Source organism: Dendrobates tinctorius, unplaced genomic scaffold (genome assembly GCF_039654945.1).
Source record: "Dendrobates tinctorius isolate UK_male_01 unplaced genomic scaffold, ASM3965494v1 ptg000272l, whole genome shotgun sequence".
Classification (NCBI taxonomy): Eukaryota; Metazoa; Chordata; class Amphibia; order Anura; family Dendrobatidae; genus Dendrobates; species Dendrobates tinctorius.
This window is the reverse complement of record NW_027361939.1, coordinates 11249790-11269508: the sequence shown is the minus strand read 5'-3', so window position 1 is coordinate 11269508 and position 19719 is coordinate 11249790. Positions and strand designations below refer to the sequence as shown.

General features: G+C 46.4%; 1 protein-coding gene across 2 annotated transcripts in view; it reads left to right on the top strand.

The window, feature by feature from the left end:
* Positions 1-555: 555 nt before the first annotated feature.
* KANSL3 (KAT8 regulatory NSL complex subunit 3) overlaps positions 556-19719 on the top strand; it is a 156717-nt gene continuing 137553 nt past the window's right edge. The window contains exons 1-7 of one of the 2 annotated variants that reach the window (XM_073559540.1): positions 556-738; positions 5583-5846; positions 6394-6564; positions 8523-8613; positions 8721-8906; positions 9022-9153; positions 9255-9371. In XM_073559540.1, the coding sequence (XP_073415641.1) occupies positions 5632-5846; positions 6394-6564; positions 8523-8613; positions 8721-8906; positions 9022-9153; positions 9255-9371 (912 nt within the window). In that variant the 5' untranslated portion in view covers positions 556-738; positions 5583-5631. The remainder of the gene's footprint in view (positions 739-5582; positions 5847-6393; positions 6565-8522; positions 8614-8720; positions 8907-9021; positions 9154-9254; positions 9372-19719) is intronic. The other variant, XM_073559539.1, reaches the window with a different exon arrangement.

Here is a 19719-nt window from a genome sequence, read left to right as displayed (position 1 = left end):
AATGCGCGGACTAAAATAGCGGTTCCGCCGCTGGAAAAAAACATGCCTTTGTCCGTCTACTCCAGCCGGCGGACGCTAACATTCAAACGGATCCGTCAAAAAACGGATGCAAGGGACGACCATCAGTCATAATCCTCCGCTAATGCAAGTCAATGGGAAAAAAAATGGCGGATCCGCTTTTTTATAAAACACCGCGTATTTTGACTGATGTCAAACAACTGAAGTGTGAACAAGGCCTAAGAAACTGGACGATGAAACCAACTTCACCCTCGTGGCTATGTTCACAGGGCGGTTGGATCCGCTGCAAAATCCCCCTCAGAAATCGCTTGGAAAACTTCTGAAGCCGCTCTATAGGTACGGCCACACACAGGCTGCCGTACAATAAGGCCGCAGTTTTCACAACCTTATGAATTCTGTACCGAAATATAAAAAAAAAACCCACAACTGAAAATCTATTTGTGTCCAGTCCACACAGCGCCCGAAGGCCGTAACCCTGCTCCTTGCAGCGACACGCCAGTATTTATACTGCAGCTCCTCCCCCTCATATTTCCCGCCTCCACCAGCGTGACGTCACACGCACAGTCCCTCCCACTGGACGTGTGCACGTTCCAGCGACGTACTGGGGGCCTGTCCTGAGCCACCGGGAGACCGAGAGGAGGCTAGAGCGACTGTGTCTGAGAGCAGTAGGCGGAGCTATCGTGCAACATAATGAAGCGGAGAAATAAGTAATCCCGGAAGGTGAGCGCGCAGTGATTCGTGCGAGGTGGTGAATGACGGTGGTGTGTCTGTGGTATGTGGCGCAGTCGCTCCTGCGCTGTTCGGCCGCTGCGCACTGAGCCAGGTTACTATCTATCTACACGTAATGATGTGGAAGCTGATTGTGCGGTTGCCTGCTCCATACCGGAGAGGTCTCCGGGGGAAGTCTATCACGGCACGGAGCGGCTGAGGTGACCGGCATCACAGTGACCGGCACGTGACTGGAAGCCATGACAGTGGCCTGACACACTGAAGAGCGGTGCTGGGGATAAGTCATCAGTATCATAGTGGGGGTCCCACACAATCCGCTGGTCATGGAGGTCGGTTGTACACCACTCCGCTCACTAAGGCCTCTTTCACACTTCCGTTTTTTACAATCAGTCACAATCCGCCAGGTTTTGAAAAAAAACGGATCCTCAATTTTTTTTTTTTGAGGATCCGTTTTTTTCCCATTGACTTGCATTAATGGCGGATTGTGATGGATTGTTTTTGTGAGGATCCGCCAAAAGTTGCTGTCCGTCACCATCCTCAAAAATTTCAAAACGGAGCTTGTAACGTTTTTTTCTCTGGCGGATCCTGCAAACACTGATTTAACCAGAATTTCTTTCTGGGTGCCGGACAAAATAAAAAAAAATTCTCATTCTCTCTCTATTCCTTTAAATTTCTTCATTTTCAGGATCCGTCTGAAAACGGATCCTGTGCCATCCGTTCACATCAGTTGAGAACGGATCCGCTTGTCCGCCTTTTTGGCGGATTATAACTGATGCAAAAAACTGAAGTGTGAAAGAGGCCTAAGCAGTGGCCGGTCTCCGGTGCTGCAATTCTGTTCCCATTAATTAGATTGTTTGGTGTCGTTACTTGTCTTAAAGGGGTTTTTCAGCATTGAGCGATACTCCGACTGGCTGGCAGGTCTCTTGTGCCAAGCGTGCCTGCTTCATATGTCTATGCAACTGTCACGCTCGGGAGAGCCGCCAGCCAGCAATATTTCTCTGGAGCTGACCAGCTCGGGAGAGCCGCCAGCCAGCAATATTTCTATGGAGCTGACCAGCTCGGGAGAGCAGCCAGCCAGCAATATTTCTATGGAGCTGACCAGCTCGGGAGAGCAGCCAGCCAGCAATATTTCTATGGAGCTGACCAGCTCGGGAGAGCAGCCAGCCAGCAATATTTCTATGGAGCTGACCAGCTCGGGAGAGCAGCCAGCCAGCAATATTTCTATGGAGCTGACCAGCTCGGGAGAGCAGCCAGCCAGCAATATTTCTATGGAGCTGACCAGCTCGGGAGAGCAGCCAGCCAGCAATATTTCTATGGAGCTGACCAGCTCGGGAGAGCAGCCAGCCAGCAATATTTCTATGGAGCTGACCAGCTCGGGAGAGCAGCCAGCCAGCAATATTTCTATGGAGCTGACCAGCTCGGGAGAGCAGCCAGCCAGCAATATTTCTATGGAGCTGACCAGCTCGGGAGAGCAGCCAGCCAGCAATATTTCTATGGAGCTGACCAGCTCGGAAGAGCCGCCAGCCAGCAATATTTCTATGCAGCTGTCACGCTTGGGAGAGCCACCAGCCAGCAATATTTCTATGCAGCTGTCACGCTTGGGAGAGCCACCAGCCAGCAATTTTTCTATGGAGCTGTCACGCTCGGGAGAGCCACCAGCCCATGCACTGTGTTGCAACCTCAGTCCGCTATAGACAGCCGTATTACTGCGCTCTTAGGATGGATAGGCCATCAGTGTCCTAAGCCCTTTAAAGTCAATCTGTCAGCAGGATTTCACTCTCCAAACTAGTTATATGAGCATGTAGTTCTTTTAAAGAAAAGTCCAGCAATACCTTTACATGGCCAGACCTTTTGTCGATATGCAACTGAGGCTTAAGTGCTTTGAGAACCTGGTAGCACTTTCCCAACCATGTTTTTTACCTTGTGTCATTAAAGTATATTTTTTTTTTTAGAAAAAAAACCTCAATCCCTTGGTGGTAGTTGAATATTTTCTTGTTCATACTTGGCACTTGCCAAGCCTCTGTCTCTATTCCTTGCCCTGCACCACTTTCTCCAGCTTGACTTATGGCTCCTTTGCTGCGTGACCTCATGCAGGAGAAGGCAGGTCAGCCATGTTGTTTTGTTTTTTTTTTTTTTCCCAGGCGTATTCCAACTTGCATACAAATTCAGGTTACCAATAAACCTACAGAACCTATCTATTCTATAACCCGTAGACTGCCTACAGTGATGTGTCCGGAATAAAAGATGGACAGGGCCAGAAAAAAGGTCGAGGCGTTTGCCCTACTGTAGTCAATGGCTCTGTCTGGGTTGGAAACCTCTGACTGTAAATCATACTCAGTGAAAACTTTGGTGCCAATATAATGTAGAAAAAGTAGGTTGCTTTTGCATTAAGTGATACTTTTAATTAATTCCCAACCAATATGTACAGCTAATGTCCAACGTTTCCACCGTGCTGGCCTTTGTCACGGTTATCTGTGTCGGGTGTTGGTTGGCGTATCCGGTGAAGACATGTGGAGCTGGACTTGCTGAGCATTGTCTGTGCAGGGGGCTCCCTGTGTCCTTAAGGTGACTGACGCTGCTTTGGCCCACCCTCCCATCACTAAAAGTCCAAGGCTGCCGGGAGAAATTAAAAGGAATCTGTCAACAACTGGGATGTATATAGCCTATTAATATGGACATATAGATGTTAAAAATGTTGAATTAGTCCTACCTATATGCCTCATATTTGCAGTCTTGTTGAGAAATCATATTTTATGTCTGTCTGCTAATGATTTCTTCCAGGCTCCGGGGACCTGCGGTGCCTGGATGAAATCTGCCTCCTGTCTTTATTATCATACCAACCACCTCTCATCAGTGTCATAGTGCCCTGTGAGGTGGAATGAGGGCCCCGCAATCACTTCTATGGGCATTGACTTCAGTATTCTTCTGCTCTGGCGTGCATGGCTATTACGTGCTCTCCCCACTTCCTTCCTCCTAGTTAGGAACCATACAGTTTCTGATGCCCCTGTCGCGCATGTGTGTATGGTGGGGAGAGGATGTTATCACTGTAATGGAAGTAGCAGTGACTCGCCTGCGCTGAAAAACGCTGAAGCCAATGCCTATAGAAAGGTGGAATAAGTGCTGTATAATAGCACTATTGCAGTGCACAGGCTCGGGATTCAGGGGCCACCATTACTCGTCACTGGGCACTGTGACACTGGTTTGGAGTGGTGTGGTATGATAATGAAGACAGGAGACCGAGATTTCTTCCAGGCACCGCACGCCCCGGAGCCTGGAAGAAATCATTAGCATACAGAAATAAAATAGAATTTTACAACAATAAGACCAAAGATATGGGCATACAGGTAAGACAAGTGTAACATTTTTCACCTGTATGGCCATCATCTGCAAGGAGTTTGTATGTTCTCCCCGTGTTTGCTTGGGTTTCCTCCGGGTTCTCCGGTTTCCTCCCACATTCCTAATACTGATAGGAAATTTAGATTGCGAGCCCCATTGTGGACAGTGCCTATAATGTCTGTAGAGTGCTGTGATATTAATGGCACTATATAAGTGAGTAAAATCAATAAATAAATATACGTCTCAGGGGGTGATAGATTCCCTTTAGGTTCATTACCTCTCGCAGTGGGGCTGTCAGTCCGTGTGACCGGGCATCTTTAGATGAACCACATATCTGCAGGTTGATAGCGTTTTTTTTACATAACCGATTCTCTTTAATTTCCCGTAGGTGACTTGAACCTCTGATATATGTTGCAGTATTTTAACTCTGCAGTGTATTATAGTTTTAACGATATCCTACAATGATGACAGCAAGTGGGGGGGTCTTCTGTTGACCCCCAGATGCCATGGAATCACCATCGCACACTGTCATTGTGGTGTTATGGTAAGTGGGTTTGCAGTGGGCAACTTAAGTCATTCCCATTCTCCGAGACTGAACCGTTTCAATGCTGCTATCGGGAGCCTGCTCCATGTATGTCACTTTTTAGGAGTGGGTTATTAAACAGGATCCGAGACTTGCTCAAAATGATTGCGCTAAAGGGACTCTGTCACAGAATGACTGCTCAAACTACGGTAAGTCCCGCCACTCGGTGCATCACTGCGGGGCCGGTCATTTGCATACTTTCATCCCTTAATGGTTTCCCTCAATCTACACTTTCCTACGCACTTCTTTGATTGACAGCTCAGGCTTCATAGAGCCAGAGAAGGGAGGAGACATGGAAATGAAGCAGGTGGGAAGGTGGATATAAATGATCGGCACCACCTGTACTTGGTGTGAACAGTCATTCTGTGCTGACTGAGTCCCTTTAATTGCCTTGTAAGAAAAATCCCAGCAGTTCCCTCATTCTGCCACGTTTTTCATTTTTGTTCTGCGTTGCTCCATTAGAGATATTCACATTTATTACTTTTGGAGCATAATATGTGACACCTCTGCTTGTATTCAATTGGCTGTTTTTTCTGCGTTTTCTCTGGGTACGTGCACTTTCACACCTCCCAGACAATGCCTATCACAGCTCACCAGCAGATCAAGCAGTCTCCAGTGCCAAGCTGAGATTGGCATCATCTGAGATGGAGGGGTGAAAGCGCACACACTCCGCGAAGACTCTGAAGAAACTCCCAGTTGCTCTACAAGCAGAGACTTCATATACTCTCCTAAAGCAACAAATGTGAATATCTCTGCAGTGGAACAAGGCAGCGCAAAATGGAAAGGAGTGACAGAATCGGGAGCTCAGGGATTTTTACACGGTATTTTATCTAAAGTTTTAATGTATGCAATTTTAATTTTGAAATCTGCTTGAAATTGTATAGCTAAAACTCGTATTTTATTTCTTTTGTAACAGGGTTTAGTATTGTGCTTTCTGCAGACCCTGGGTCTGTGGAGCAATAAAGATGACACATAGGACAAGTGATCGAGACTTACAATCCTCTGTTAGAAGAATGGGCACGTCTCTCCTCTTTCAGTTGTCTGTACACGAGCGAGAGTTGGACTTGGTTTTTCTTGACCACAGTTACGCGAAACCATGGACGGCCCACCCAGATGCCAGTAATGCCCGTCCCACTCGAACACTTTTCATTACTCCGCGGAGACAACAAGAGAGTGCCGTGTAAGTTACAAGTTCCTTTTTTAGAGCTGAGATCTCAGATTGTGTGAACGTTTATTGCATAGACCTCTAACAAAATGTGTGACCTCTGAGCAAATCCCCATACATTTCAAAGTACAAATCAGCCTACTCTTATATCTCATTTTCATCATCTCTTCATCATCTTCTTATATCTCATACATTTAGTAGGTAAAGAAACCTTGTCTCAACGTAAGAATGAGGTTCTAAAATGCCTCATTGTAATGCATCCGAGCCACCTCCTTCGTTCTTTATCTATGAGACTGGCAAAGATAAAGATAGCTGAGCAATGTACTCAACTATATGGTAGTCTCACAGGCAACTAATAAAGCCATGGCGCTGGAGCACAGGCACCGCTCCGTTCTAGAGAGGCATTTCATAGCCTCATTCTTGGGGACTTCAGCCTTTCCCATCGAGTTCAGCAAGTTGAGAGGAGACAACCCCTTATGATATATTCTTTCTGTTCAGCTTTGCGCAGTAGCATGATTGGCCACCTTTTCAAGTATTATATAAGTAATATGTTAATTTCCAGTGAAGCAGATGTCCCCATTGATGTTGAGACGGTCTCTCCATCCCCCATGCCTTTGTATGACAACCAGAAGGCCAGAAGTGTTATGAATGAATGTGAACGTCATGTCATTTTTGTACGAACGGACACTGAAGCTCCTCCACCCCCTGATGACTGGGAAGACCATGTGAACAGGTGAGATTTTCCAATGTTTTTCTAAATGCATTCAAGAGGCCTAACAAAAATAATTTTCTCCTTATCTAACCTACAATTCTCCAGGTTCATCTACTTTATATTGCATGAAGAATCATTTGTTTTTATTCCAGGCAGCTTATAAATTCCATTGACTGCGGAGATGCATATAAAGCTCAAAATCAAATATAAAATTCAGACTTTTTCTTGAACTTAACCCCTTCATGTAAAAATAGTGTGTGTGTGTGCGCGCGCTCTCACATGTATGGCTGAGCTCCTAGTGCAACAGATCCCTACAGTTTGACCTCTCAATTTAATCATTTATCAAAGCCTGTTAGATCCTGTTGGAAATGTGGTGAAAGAGGCTGCCTGTCTAACACTGAGAAGCCGAGAAAATAAACTAGATTCAAATTGTCACATACTCACATCTTCTAAGTTAAAAAAAAAAACACCTGGTTTTGAGTGTTAATCTATATATGCCAGAATGTGAGTTTTCAAAATAAAAACATCTTAATTTGGATAAAAAAATGCCACAAAAACACATAATTCAGCATATGACGCATTGTGGGACAATTATACCCACATTGTGTTAAAATAATGCCACTGACAAATACCAGATATCCTAGAAAAAAAAACCCTCATACCGCCCCATGAGCCAAAAAATACAAGTTATGGCCCCTCAAATGTGTTGAAAGACTAAAAAAAAATGTTTGGTTATTAAGACCAAAATAGCCCTGAGCCTCAAAATGTTTTTTTGAGAATTAAATAAAATGGCTTTGGGGCACGGGTGGGCTGCAGTCTAAAGAAACTGCTTTTGAACCTGTGCCTAAACTGGCCGGAGCAGAATTGTAAGCACCTATGCATATCTGTGAGCCGAGGATAAGAATCATAGAATCGTAGAGTTGGAAGGGACCTCCTAGGCCATCTGGTCCAACCCCCTGCTCAAAGCAGGATTCGCTAAATCATCCAAGTCAGATGTCTGTCCAGCCTCTGTTTGAAGACTTCCTTTGAAGGAAAACTCACCACTTCTCGTGGCAGCCAGTTCCACTTATTGATCACTCTGTCAAAAAGTTTTTTCTAATATCTAATCTGTGTCTCCTCCCATTCAGTTTCATCCCATTGCTTCTAGTCTTTCCTTGTGCAAATGAGAATAAAGATGATCCTTCTACAATGTGACAGCCCTTTAGATATTTGTAGACAGCTATTAAGTCTCCTCTCAGTCTTCTCTTTTGCAGACTAAACATTACCAAATCCTGCAACCTTTCCTCATAAGACAGGGTTTGCAGACCGGTCACCGTTCTGGTCGCTCTTTTCTGAACTTGCTCCAGTTTGTTGATGTCTTTTTTAAAATGTGCCCAAAACTGGACACAATATTCCAGATGAGGTCTGACCAAAGAGGAGTAGAGGGCAATAATGACTTCACGTGATCTAGACTGTATGCTTCTGTTAATACATCCTAGAATTGCATTTGTGTTTTTTGCTGCTGCATCACACTGTTGACTCATATTCAGTCTGTGATCTATTAGTATACCCAAGTCTTTTTCACATGTGCTGTTGCTAGACAATCGTCCAGTAGAACAGTTTTCACCTGCACCATCAACATTCCATGAGAAATATATCTTCTCCTCGTCTGACTGAGCACAAAGGATTTATTTGTTCCAGCCTCAGTCCTCTTTGCTCAGTCGGCCGAGCAGAATATTTATTTCTTCTCCTGTCACACACATCTCCGGCAGTTCCAGTATGTGTGTTTATGATTTTACTCCTGACAGTTGAGACACAGCTCTCAGGAGCTGTGTTTCTTCAGACTGCAGTTCCTCCCGACACATGATTTAATAGGGACTGCCGTTTGAATTACGAGACAGGGCGCCATTTTATTACATTCTTGGAGAACTCTTAAGCAGCTGCATTAGATAATGTGTGGAAAATAGAATTATAATACCTTGTTTGTGGCTTCTTTTTAGAACTGGCTGGACTACTTCTCAGAATAAACTTTTCAACAAGATTTTGAAAGCTCTACAATCTGACCGCCTGGCTAGACTCGCTAACGATGGTGTAAGTGTTAATTTTTTACTGTATGCTAATACCCATGCTCAGATGTTACATTGTAAACTGTGATTTTAATGAGAATGGAATCATATTCTTGTACTATCACTTTACAGGCAGTTAATGAGCCAGTACTTAGAAGGATCGCGGTGGATAAATGTGCTCGCCGTGTACGACAAGCTTTGGCCTCAGTAGGTTGGGATACAAAGTTGGTTCAGTGGCTGCATACTACCCTCGTGGAAACTCTGAGCTTGCCCTTACTAGCCGCTTATCTTGATGCATTGCAGACATTGAAAGGAAAGGTAATTGATTTGTTGGCTGTGTAGACTTAAAAACTGTCCATTGTTATGTATACCTATATAGTAGGACATTTGTAACACGATGGTGCTGTTTATTTATCCTCTTTATGTCCTTCAGATCCCTGCTCTTATTGACCGCATGCTCCTGGCCTCCACTGTTAGGGCAGGAGGCGCTAGCGCTGAAGCATTATCTTTGCTGTTGAAGAGACCATGGGACCCTGCAGTTGGAGTGTTGTCTCATAACAAGCCAGTAAGTTAACCTGCTGCTGTGTATTTTCCTTTTCTATTGTTGGATTATTTTGTGGTAAATATGGTACACTATGGGATGTTTATTGTCTCCTTTCTAAATAGAGCAAGCTTCCAGGTTCCCCACTCATTCTTATTGCCCCATCAGGACCCACAAATTCCATATTTCCCACATCACGGAGACACAGATTCTGGCAGTCCCAGCTCTCTTGCTTGGCCAAGGTTAGTTTTATATCATGATTTAGTTTACATTATCTTGTTTAGGATAATTACATATGCGAATTGGATTTTTGTATTCACCAAAATTCCTTTGCTGTATTCCCCAATGATACGAACAAGAAAATGAAGAAGAAAAAAAAAAAAAAAGTATATATTTTTTTCTTTTTAAAATCTTTATTCGCTAATTCCTTGGTCCTGGGAGCTGATCCATTTAGATCAGGGGTGGGGAATTTTTTTTTGCCAAGGGCCATTTGGATATTTATACCATCGTTCGGGGGCCGTACAAACTCCGCCCACAAAGTACATCCTGACTCTGGCACTGGTTTCATGACTTAAACTTTCATTTCATGTCCTTCAATGTTCAGTAGTGAACACTGCGTGTGTGTGCTAACAGAGCAAGAAGAAATTAATGAGCTTGTGGCAATCAAAATACAGCTCCCTGCCAAAGAATGCGGTCCCTGAGAATCTGCTCGGGGGCCTGATAAAAGGTCATCGAGGGCCGTAAATGGCCCTGGGGCCTGAGGTTCCCCACCCCTGGTTTAGATGAACAGACCATCTCCACTACTCAACCACTGATTGTTAAATATTTACCTATCCGTAAACAATGCGCCATGAATGATTTGTGATAGATCACGCAGCATTCTTAGGCTGCCATGATTCTCAGCATAGCGTGTCCTACTCACACAGGACGTTGTGCTGCCGAGAACAATAATTTTCAAGTATGCTTAAAGGGAATCTGTCGCCACGTTTGAGCTATCTAAACTATTAATGTGGGCATACAGGTAATTGACTGCTGAAAACTCCTACCTTGTGCCTGCTATCAGATGTGTTGATTGCTGAGAAATCATCTCTTATCGCTTTATATAAATGACCTCTTCCACACTCTGGGGTGGAATGTGCCTGGAAGATAACTGCCTCCAGAGCTTATTTTACCTGAAGTGGGAGTTACTCCCCCCAATGAATTCATCCAGGGGTGCAGTTGGCATGTTGACTCATGGAATTTTATACCATTGGGCAGTGAAGAAAGAATAATTACATTTTTACCACTAAAATATTTTGCCCCCAAGTTTTTAATGTTTCTAAGGACTAATTGAAATAGAATGGGTGTTTTCCAATAATAAGCAGCAGTGGATGTTGCTGAGTGAAAATTGCAAAACTGCCGTTGTAGTGCCCAGTACGTTGTAGTGACCAGTACGTTGCAGTGCTCAGTACCTTGTAGTGACCAGTTTGTTCTTCTGGGGCCATGCACATGTTAATCAGGCGGGCTCTCATCGCTACAGAAATGCCAAACGTGGATGCTAAATGTGGTTTAGGCACACTGGGGCTCAGAAGGGAGGGGGGCATTTGGATTTCAGAGTGCAGCATTTGATACATTTCTTTTGGGGGCGAGGATCCGTAGTGCTTTTCCAGATCCTTCGTACTGCTGGTAACGTGGAAGCCCCCTTATAATTCTGTTAACCAAAGACAGATATGAGTGGAGAATTGCTTTTTTGTGGTTCGAGTTGAAGCTTTTATTGGGAACATTTTGTATAACATTTGGGATCACATTTATCCAGCGCTCTAATCTGAGCACTTACAACAAGGTTTACATCTAAATCTCCGAATTCAGATGACACGCAGGATCAGTCCATTCACTATAATGAAGCAGCAGTTACTGTGGACTCCCTCTGGCCTCTGTTCAGCGGTGTCCTTTTCAGAAGTGCACAAAACTGTGTCAGGCCGCACTTTTATGCACACCTAAAAAGACGGACACCACCGGATTATAGGGAAGACTGCATCCACAGTGCCTCCATCTGCCTCATTATAGGGTATATCTTCCTCCGGGTGTTCCGTCTGAATCGCGTATTGTATAGTTTTACATGGAAACCCCCGGAGTAAGTGCTCAGCATAGAGCGTAGGATAAATGTGAGCTGAGCCTTGCTGTGATTGTTGGGAAGCAGAATTAACAAATCAACGCTGGTGAAGAATTGACTTTATTTTTTACGCCGTTTCTTGTGCAGTATAAGTGATTAGACGATTTTGTTCTTCGGATCGATGCAATTACAGCGATACCAGACTTACAGCGTTTTTTATGTTTGGTTGTTGTCACACACTAAAAGGCAAGCGCTTATTATGGCATCATCATATTTTGAGAGCTATAATTTTTCCATATCTCTGCCAACAGCCATGTGTGAGAGCTTGTTTTTTTTGTGGACGAGTTGACTTTTTTATTGGTTCCATTTTCAGTTACATAACGTTTTTGATCGCTTTCTTTTCCAATTTGTGTGTGGCGGAAAGAACAAAACACAGCAATTCATGAATTTTTATGTATTTTTTTTTTTTTAATGTTTTTCCGCATGTTATAAAATTGATAAGGCAGCTTTATTACTCTGCTCAGAACGATTACAATACCATATTGTTTTATCATTTGTTTTATGTTTTGGCGCTTTTACACAAGTAATGTTATTTTATAGAAAAAAACAATTTTTCATTGCTGTTTTCTGAGAGCTATAACTTTTTTTTTTTTTTTTTTTTTTAACTTTTCTACTGATGGAGCAGTATGGTTGCTTCTTTTCTGCAGGACAAGATGACTTTTTCAGTGATACAATTTTTATTTACCTTAATCTTTTTTTTATGTTTTATTCCACTTTTTGTTCGGCGGTATAATGAAAAATCATTGTTTTTTGCATTATTATTATTATTATTATTATTATTATTATTATTTATTTTTTTATGTTTATTTTTTCCTACGCCTCATTGGGGGACACAGACAGTGGGTGTTATTATGCTGCTTGCCACTAGGAGGACACTAAGTAAACCAGAAAAAGTTAACTCCTCCCCTGCAGTATACACTCTCTCGCTGGATTAGATATCTCCGGTTCTTGCTTAGTGTCTATAGGAGGCACTTGGGTCTGGTTTCAGACCCCACCGTTTTTATTTTATTTTTGAATTTTCTGTAAATTTTTTATTTTTTTAATTAACGGAGTGAAGGGGGCGACTGTTCCTTTCTACGGCCCGCTCTCCCCCGAACCAACAACAGGCAAGCACGCTGAGTATACCTTCCCGTACACTTTCCTGCGACGTTTGGGGCTGATTCCTTTCGCGATGATCCTTACGGTCCCGGTATTCCATGGATACGAGGGCAGGCACATGGTGTGCAATGGAGAAGACTGGAACAGCGCTTCCGAATGCCCTGAATCAGCCCCATAGCTCTTCATCCCCCTGCCATAGGGAGGATCGATTGAGCATACCCCTTTAAGAACTCCTCCAGCTCTGCTTCATCAGCCAGGAGGATGAGAAGACCTACATGAATGGCCCCAGACAGCGCGGCCTGCTGAGCACTGGAGTGGAGGTATGGGGTCGGGTCCTGGCCCCCCGGGAGAAGTGCTGACTAAGCGTCAGCGGCGGTGCAGCGGCCCCCCCATCGGGCCTCCCCCTGCTGTCGGCGCTCGGGTAGGCTGAAAATTTAGTCCCAGGCTTTTCCGTCCTAATAGGCCACAATTTGAATGGCGCCGGCGCCTACTGCTGGTAGGCCAAAAATTTAGTCCCCGAATTTTTCGGCCTACTAGGCCGCAATTTAAATAGCGCCGCCCGCGCTAACGTTGCCGCCCTCTTCTCTTGGCGCCTCTCATTACTTACGAGACGCGCAATCCTAATCTTGGGAGGCCATGTCTTTCACCTCAGCCTGCTCTGGATATGAGCTGTGAGCTGCCGGATACCGGGTGTCACCACAGAGCCACCGCTATTCCTCCCGGGGGACACAGCACAGGACCGTGGGTAAGCTGCATCTGCCCTCAGATTAAAGCTTAACCCCTTCCTGGCCCATTGCCTGCAGCTGCAGACAGACTCTGCCGTTAACCCTTTCAGGAGCGCTATGTCTCAATCTAAGGAGGCTAAACGGGCTGCTAAGAAGCACATTGCGTTTTTTACCGTCTGTACCACTTGCCTTACCCAGTGCACAGACTAATCTGTTATGCATGGACTGCGACCCAGCCTGCGCCCTGACCTTCACTCAAACGCCCGTCGCCGCCGCTGCTGATGGGCCTCCTGCGTTTAGTACCCCTGAGTGGGCTGCGTCCCTGTCACGGTCAGTGGAGTCTCTGACTCAGGCTATATTCTCCCTCCGGGAGGACTCTTTAAGCCAGAAAGCGTCCTTACCTCCCGAGGAGGACTCTGGCGTTGGCCGGGAACCGTCCACCAGCAGGGGCCGTACTCGTTCAAGGGATGGTCAGGTCTCTAGAAAGCGGACCCAAGATGCGTCCCCTAGTCTCGGTCGCTCATCAGCATCTGCGACTACTGTCTCTCGCTCTCCCTCTCCTGAGGTTCACAGCAAGCACGACTCTGAATTCGAATCTGACACGTCAGCCCCTCAGAATCCCCCAACTGATCAAGAGTCACTTGATTCTCTTATAGAATCAGTCAACAGGATTCTGAAGTTGGATGTGGAAAATATTCCCGCTCCAGCACATCCTATTTCACTTAAGAAAACCAAGCGTGTGCGCAGGTTATTTACCAGCCATCCGGACTTTAAGGAAATTGTCCAGAAACATAGGGATCGTCCACATAAGCGGTTCACAGGGCAAAAGTCTACTCAGGCTAAATACCCTTTTGATCCAGACCTAATGACGGATTGGTTACAGTCCCCTCCGGTGGACCCTCCTGTATCACGTCTTGCTTCTAAAACGCTCCTATCCATTTCTGAGGGTTCTTCAATCAGAAACCCCTCCGATCGTCAAATTGAATATCTTGCCCATTCAGTTTTTGAAGATTCAGGAGCAGTGGTTTTTCCATCTTTCGCGGCAATTTGGGTCACTAAGGCAATGGCCGCTTAGGCAGAAGTCTTGATTACTTCCTTCCAGGGCACCAATCTTCCTCCGGAGGCAACCGCTATCACCAGGCAGATAATTCACGCAGCGGACTTTGTAGTGGACGCCTCTTTTTATGCCGCCAATTGCGCTGCTCAAACTGCCGCTAATGCAATCTCCATTAGAAGAGCCCTATGGCTCCGTGACTGGCGGGCGGATGCCACATCTAAAAGATTGTTGACTTCTCTCCCCTTTCAATCGGGTCGTCTTTTTGGAGAGAAACTGGACGAGCTCATTTCTGATGCTACCGGGGGAAAAAGTAAATTCCTTCCTCATCAAAAGGTTATTCGGTCATTTCGCAACCAACAGCCGACACACTTTCGATCTTTTCGCAACAATTTCGGTTGGTCCTCCTCTACCTTCTCTTCCGGATCAGGTCGGTCCCCGTGCGGAGACAGAGGCTCCCAGGTCTCATACAGACCTAACCGCTCTTGGAAACCCAGGCCTAGGGCTTCTGGATCTAGGGGAGCCAGATCTCATAGATCTATCCAATGACTTGTTGTGGTATCCGGCGGACACCGACAAAGTAGGCAGCCGCCTACTTGCCTTCAGCCACACCTGGCTCACGGTCGTCCACTGCAAGTGGGTTAGGGAGCTGGTGTCCTCCGGATACAAGATAGATGTTACGTGTTACAGAACCACTTAGCACCCAGAATATGTTGTGCAGTTTTATGTATGGATATTAGGTTCTATGTGAGATGTATGTCCCTAATGCATCAGCATTCCCCTTTTGTCCGCCCTCCCCCCACCTTTGTAATTTCCACAGTAAACATGGCAGGCTTCGGCCACCTGCGGCTTTTGTAATGCATGTCTGGCCTGCCCTCTGTATCTGTGTGATATATTCTGTGTCCTGTGAGTAAAGTGTTGTCAGACTGGAAATTCATGGCGAAGCAGTGATCTTTCATATGCGCCCATGCACTCAGAGGAATTCGAGCCAGCGTCATTCATTCAGACTCCAGCCAACGCAGAGCGGACCTCCGAAAACACGGGGTGGCACTGAAAGAGGTACCCCAGCTTGGTAGACCCCGTTACAATAGAGTTTTCCTCTCCCTCTCCAACTCTGTTTTTCCTTTCTTCTCCCCCCAAGAAAGAGACAAGAGCCTTCCTTCGGGCTGTTCAGGCTCTGCTAAGGGACGGAGTCATCCTTCCGGTCCCTCATCACGGAAGGTTCAGAGGATTTTATTCAAACCTTTTTGTGGTTCCAAAGAAGGATGGGACGAGGCGACCCATTCTGGATCTCAAACTGTTAAATCAGTTTGTCAGGGTACGGCGCTTCCGAATGGAATCTCTCCGATCAGTTGTCGCTTCCATGGAAAAAGGAGAGTTCCTAGCATCCATCGACATCAAGGATGCTTACCTTCACATTCCGATCTGCCCGTCCCACCAGCAGTTCCTACGTCTTGCAATTCACGAGGAACACTTCCAGTTCGTTGCCTTGCCCTTCGGACTCACCACCGCCCCCAGGGTCTTTACCAAGGTCATGGCGGCTGTCATAGCCATTCTCCACTCAGGGAGTAGTGGTGTTACCGTATCTGGACGACCTGCTCATCAAGGGTCCATCCCTTCCAGCCTGCGAGGAATCCGTGGATATAACAGTAAATACACTTTCGCGCCTGGGGTGGAAGATAAACTTCGAAAAGTCTTTCCCGAAACCGGCTCATCAGATTTCCTTTTTAGGAATGATCTTGGACACTTCCCACGGGTTGGTCATTCTCCCTCCAGAAAAGACCCAAGCCTTACAACAGTCAGCGCAGACTCTTTCCCGACCAGCTTCTCACTCCATTCGTTTCAGCATGAGAGTTCTCGGAAAGATGGTGGCTGCAATGGAAGCAGTTCCATTTGCACAGCTCCATCTCCGTCCCTTACAACATGCATTGCTGTTAGCTTGGGACAAGAACCCGTTCTCCCTGGACCGTCGGATCCTTCTGTGCGGGTCAGGCAAGCCCTCTGGTGGTGGACTCTGAGGTCCTCCCTGAATCAAGGGAGGTCTTTTCTCCCAGTAAGATGGTTGGTAGTAACCACCGATGCAAGTCTTCTCGGCTGGGGTGCGGTCTTTCGTCACCACACGGCACAGGGTCGTTGGTCGACCCGAGAGTCACGTCTCCCCATCAACATTTTGGAGATACGAGCTATCAGATTAGCTCTATGGAGTTTCCACCATCTCGCAGGTCACCCCATCAGGATCCAATCCGACAACGCCACGGCTGTAGTGTATATCAACCGCCAGGGAGGTACCCGGTGCAGGATGGCCATGCACGAAGTGAGTCACATCCTCCATTGGGCTGAGACCAACCATTCGCCCATCTCAGCAATTCACATCCTGGGCGTAGAAAATTGGGCAGCAGATTTTCTCAGTCACCAAGGCATTGCCTCGGGAGAGTGGTCTCTTCATAAGGAAGTCTTTCAGCAGATTTGTCATCGTTGGGGGACTCCGGATGTGGATCTCATGGCCTCAAGACTAAACAACAAGGTGTCTCGTTTCATTGCCCGATCGCGCAATCCAAGCGCCATCGGAGCGGACGCCCTAGTTCTGCCATGGCACCGGTTCCGGCTCCCATACATCTTTCCCCCTCTTCCCTTGCTTCCGAGGGTCATCAAGAAGATCAGAGCGGAGGGAGTACCAGTGATCCTAGTCGCGACAGATTGGCCGCGCCGAGCGTGATATGCAGAACTAATACAACTGGTCATCGACGTCCCCTTGTAACTTCCAGATCGCATGGATCTGCTCTCACAGGGCCGGATTTACCCCCAGAACTCCGTGGCCCTGTCTTTGACCGTGTGGCCATTGAATTCTGGATTTTAGCACAGGCTGGGTTCTCTCACGACGTGATTTCCACCATGATTAGTGCTAGGAAGCCTGTGTCCAGGCGCATCTATCACCGCACCTGGAAAACCTTCTTTTCATGGTGCAAGGATCATGGTCGATCCCCTCTGGTGTTCTCCATTCCAGCAATATTGGAGTTCCTTCAATCCAGATTAAAATCAGGCCTCGCACTTAGCTCTCTCAAGGGCCAAATTTCGACCTTGTCAGTGCTTTTACAATGCAAAATTGCCACCAAACCTCAGGTCATTCAGGGAGTTTCCCATGTGGCGCCTCCTTATAGAAGGCCATTGAAATCATGGGACCTTAACCTGGTTCTCGGGGCCTTACAGGAGGCTCCTTTCGAACTGCTGCAGGACATGTCATTGACCGTCCTCTCTTGGAAAGTGGTCTTTCTAGTGGCAATTATGTCAATCAGATGAGTTTCGGAATTGGCAGCCCTGTCCTGCCGTTCTCCGTTCCTGAATTTTCATCAGGACAAGGTAGTTCTCAGGATGTCACCGTCCTTCCTGCCCAAGGTTGTCTCCTCTTTCCATCTCAGTGAGGAAATTGTTTTGCCTTCCTTTTGTCCGGCGCCAGTCCATCACATTGAGAAGGCCCTCCTGTTATGATTGGGTCACCGAGGAGGAAAACAAGACCAAGCTAAGCTACAGAAAGCCAGAGAGGTTGGTAACTAAGCAGATTGCAGACCCCTGATCCTATCCACACAACTAGCAGTAGCCGTGAAGCGTGCCTACGATTCTAGATGCCTCGACACAGCCGGAATACTAAGCCTAAAGCAAGAAAAGGAGAAATCTAAACTGCCCTAGAGCAGACCCCAAAGGAATAGACAGCCCCCAAACATATATTGTTGGTGAGACAAGATGAAAACACAAACACAGGTAGGAAAATAGGCTGAGCAAACGATGGGGCCCACACTAACTAGAAAGGAAAGACACCGTCTGCAATCACGCAAAAATCCCTGCAAAAATGTCCAACACTTCTGATAGCAAAAACTCTGAAGTCACTAGACTTCTCCCACTATATCAGCACTCTGGCATATTCTGAAAGCAGAGCAAAAAGAGGCCAATCTAATAAGGGACAAAAAACAAACTGACACAAACAGTAACATAAGGATGGAAATTCAGCACAGCCCCAGCCGGGGCTGTCTGACCACACAAAACTGAATAGACAAAACCAAATCAAATGTGAACAATAGCAAAGAACACTTAGTTTCCAGTTAGGTCCCTGCATGCTCAAGCTAAGACCTCAGGAGGCAGGAAAAATCACCAGCAGGGATAGAGGGAGTCGGCTGTCTTAAATCCAGTCAGAGACTCCAGATGTCCAATTGTCGTCCTCATTATCAGGTGGCAGGCCTCTGTCAATTAGATCAGCTTCATTACCTCCTGTAACCGTCAGAGGGAGCCCGGAAAGATAACTCATGACTCCTCTGTCAATACAACCAGCTCCACTACCTTCACTAGCAACCAGAGGCAGGCCAGAAAGTGAATTCACAACACCCTCCACACCCTGGATGTGGTTAGGACGCTGAGACGGGACATCTCGCGGACGGCTCCCTTCCGCAAGTCAGATGCCCTGTGGATACTTACAGAGGGGCATTGGAAGGGTCTAGCCGCTTCAAAAGCAACGCTAGCCAGGTGGATTCGCTTTGCAATTCAGGGATCCTACCGTGTCAGGAACGAGCCTGTCCCAGCGGGGATTAAGGCGCACTCTACCCGGTCAGTGGGCGCTTCTTGGGCCATTCGGCACCAGGCCTCTGCAGAACACGTCTGCAAGGCTGCGACTTGGTCCAGTCTGCATACTTTTACAAAACATTACCAAATTTATTCTCAGGCCTCTGCGGATGCAGCTCTCTGCAGACGCATCCTGCAATCGGCAGTACCTCAGTGTTGACTCAGTGGTGCATAGGGTATTAGCAGATGTGTGCTCCCCACCCAGGGACTTCTTTAGGACGTCCCACTGTCTCTGTGTCCCCCAATGAGGCGTATGAGAAATAGGGATTTTTGTGTACTCACCGTAAAATCCTTTTCTCTGAGCCATTCATTGGGGGACACAGCACCCGCCCTGTATAGCCTACTGGCTCATTTGTAGCATTCTTAGGTTTTGACATAGTTATGGTTATTGTTGACTGTTTAAGATCCTACTGCTTTTTTCACCAAACTGGAGATATCTCATCCAGCGAGAGGGTGTATACTGCAGGGGAGGAGCTAACTTTTTTTCTGGTTTACTTAGTGTCCTCCTAGTGGCAAGCAGCATAACACCCACTGCCTGTGTCAATGGCTCGGAGAAAAGGATTTTACGGTGAGTACACAGAAATCCCTATTTTTACGTTATTCATTGACAAGTGTGACACTTTTATAGGTCAGGACGTTTCTGACAAGGCGATTCCAAATATGTGTACTTTTTATGTTACATAAAAATACTCATCAGTAGAATTCAGTAGAATTATATTATTTTGTGATTATTTTTTTTATACCGTATTTTTCGGACCATAAGATGCACATTTTTCCCCAAAATTTTTTTGGGGAAATAGGGGTGGGTCTTGTGGTCGCAATATGCTTACTAATCCTGTGGCGGCGGCGCAGCAGGGCTCTGTGGTGGTGGCAGGCTGTGCTCCGGTGCAGTGGCAGCGGCTCTCTGTGCTCCGTGGTGGGCTCCGCTGGCATATCGTCAAAGTCCAGAGGCC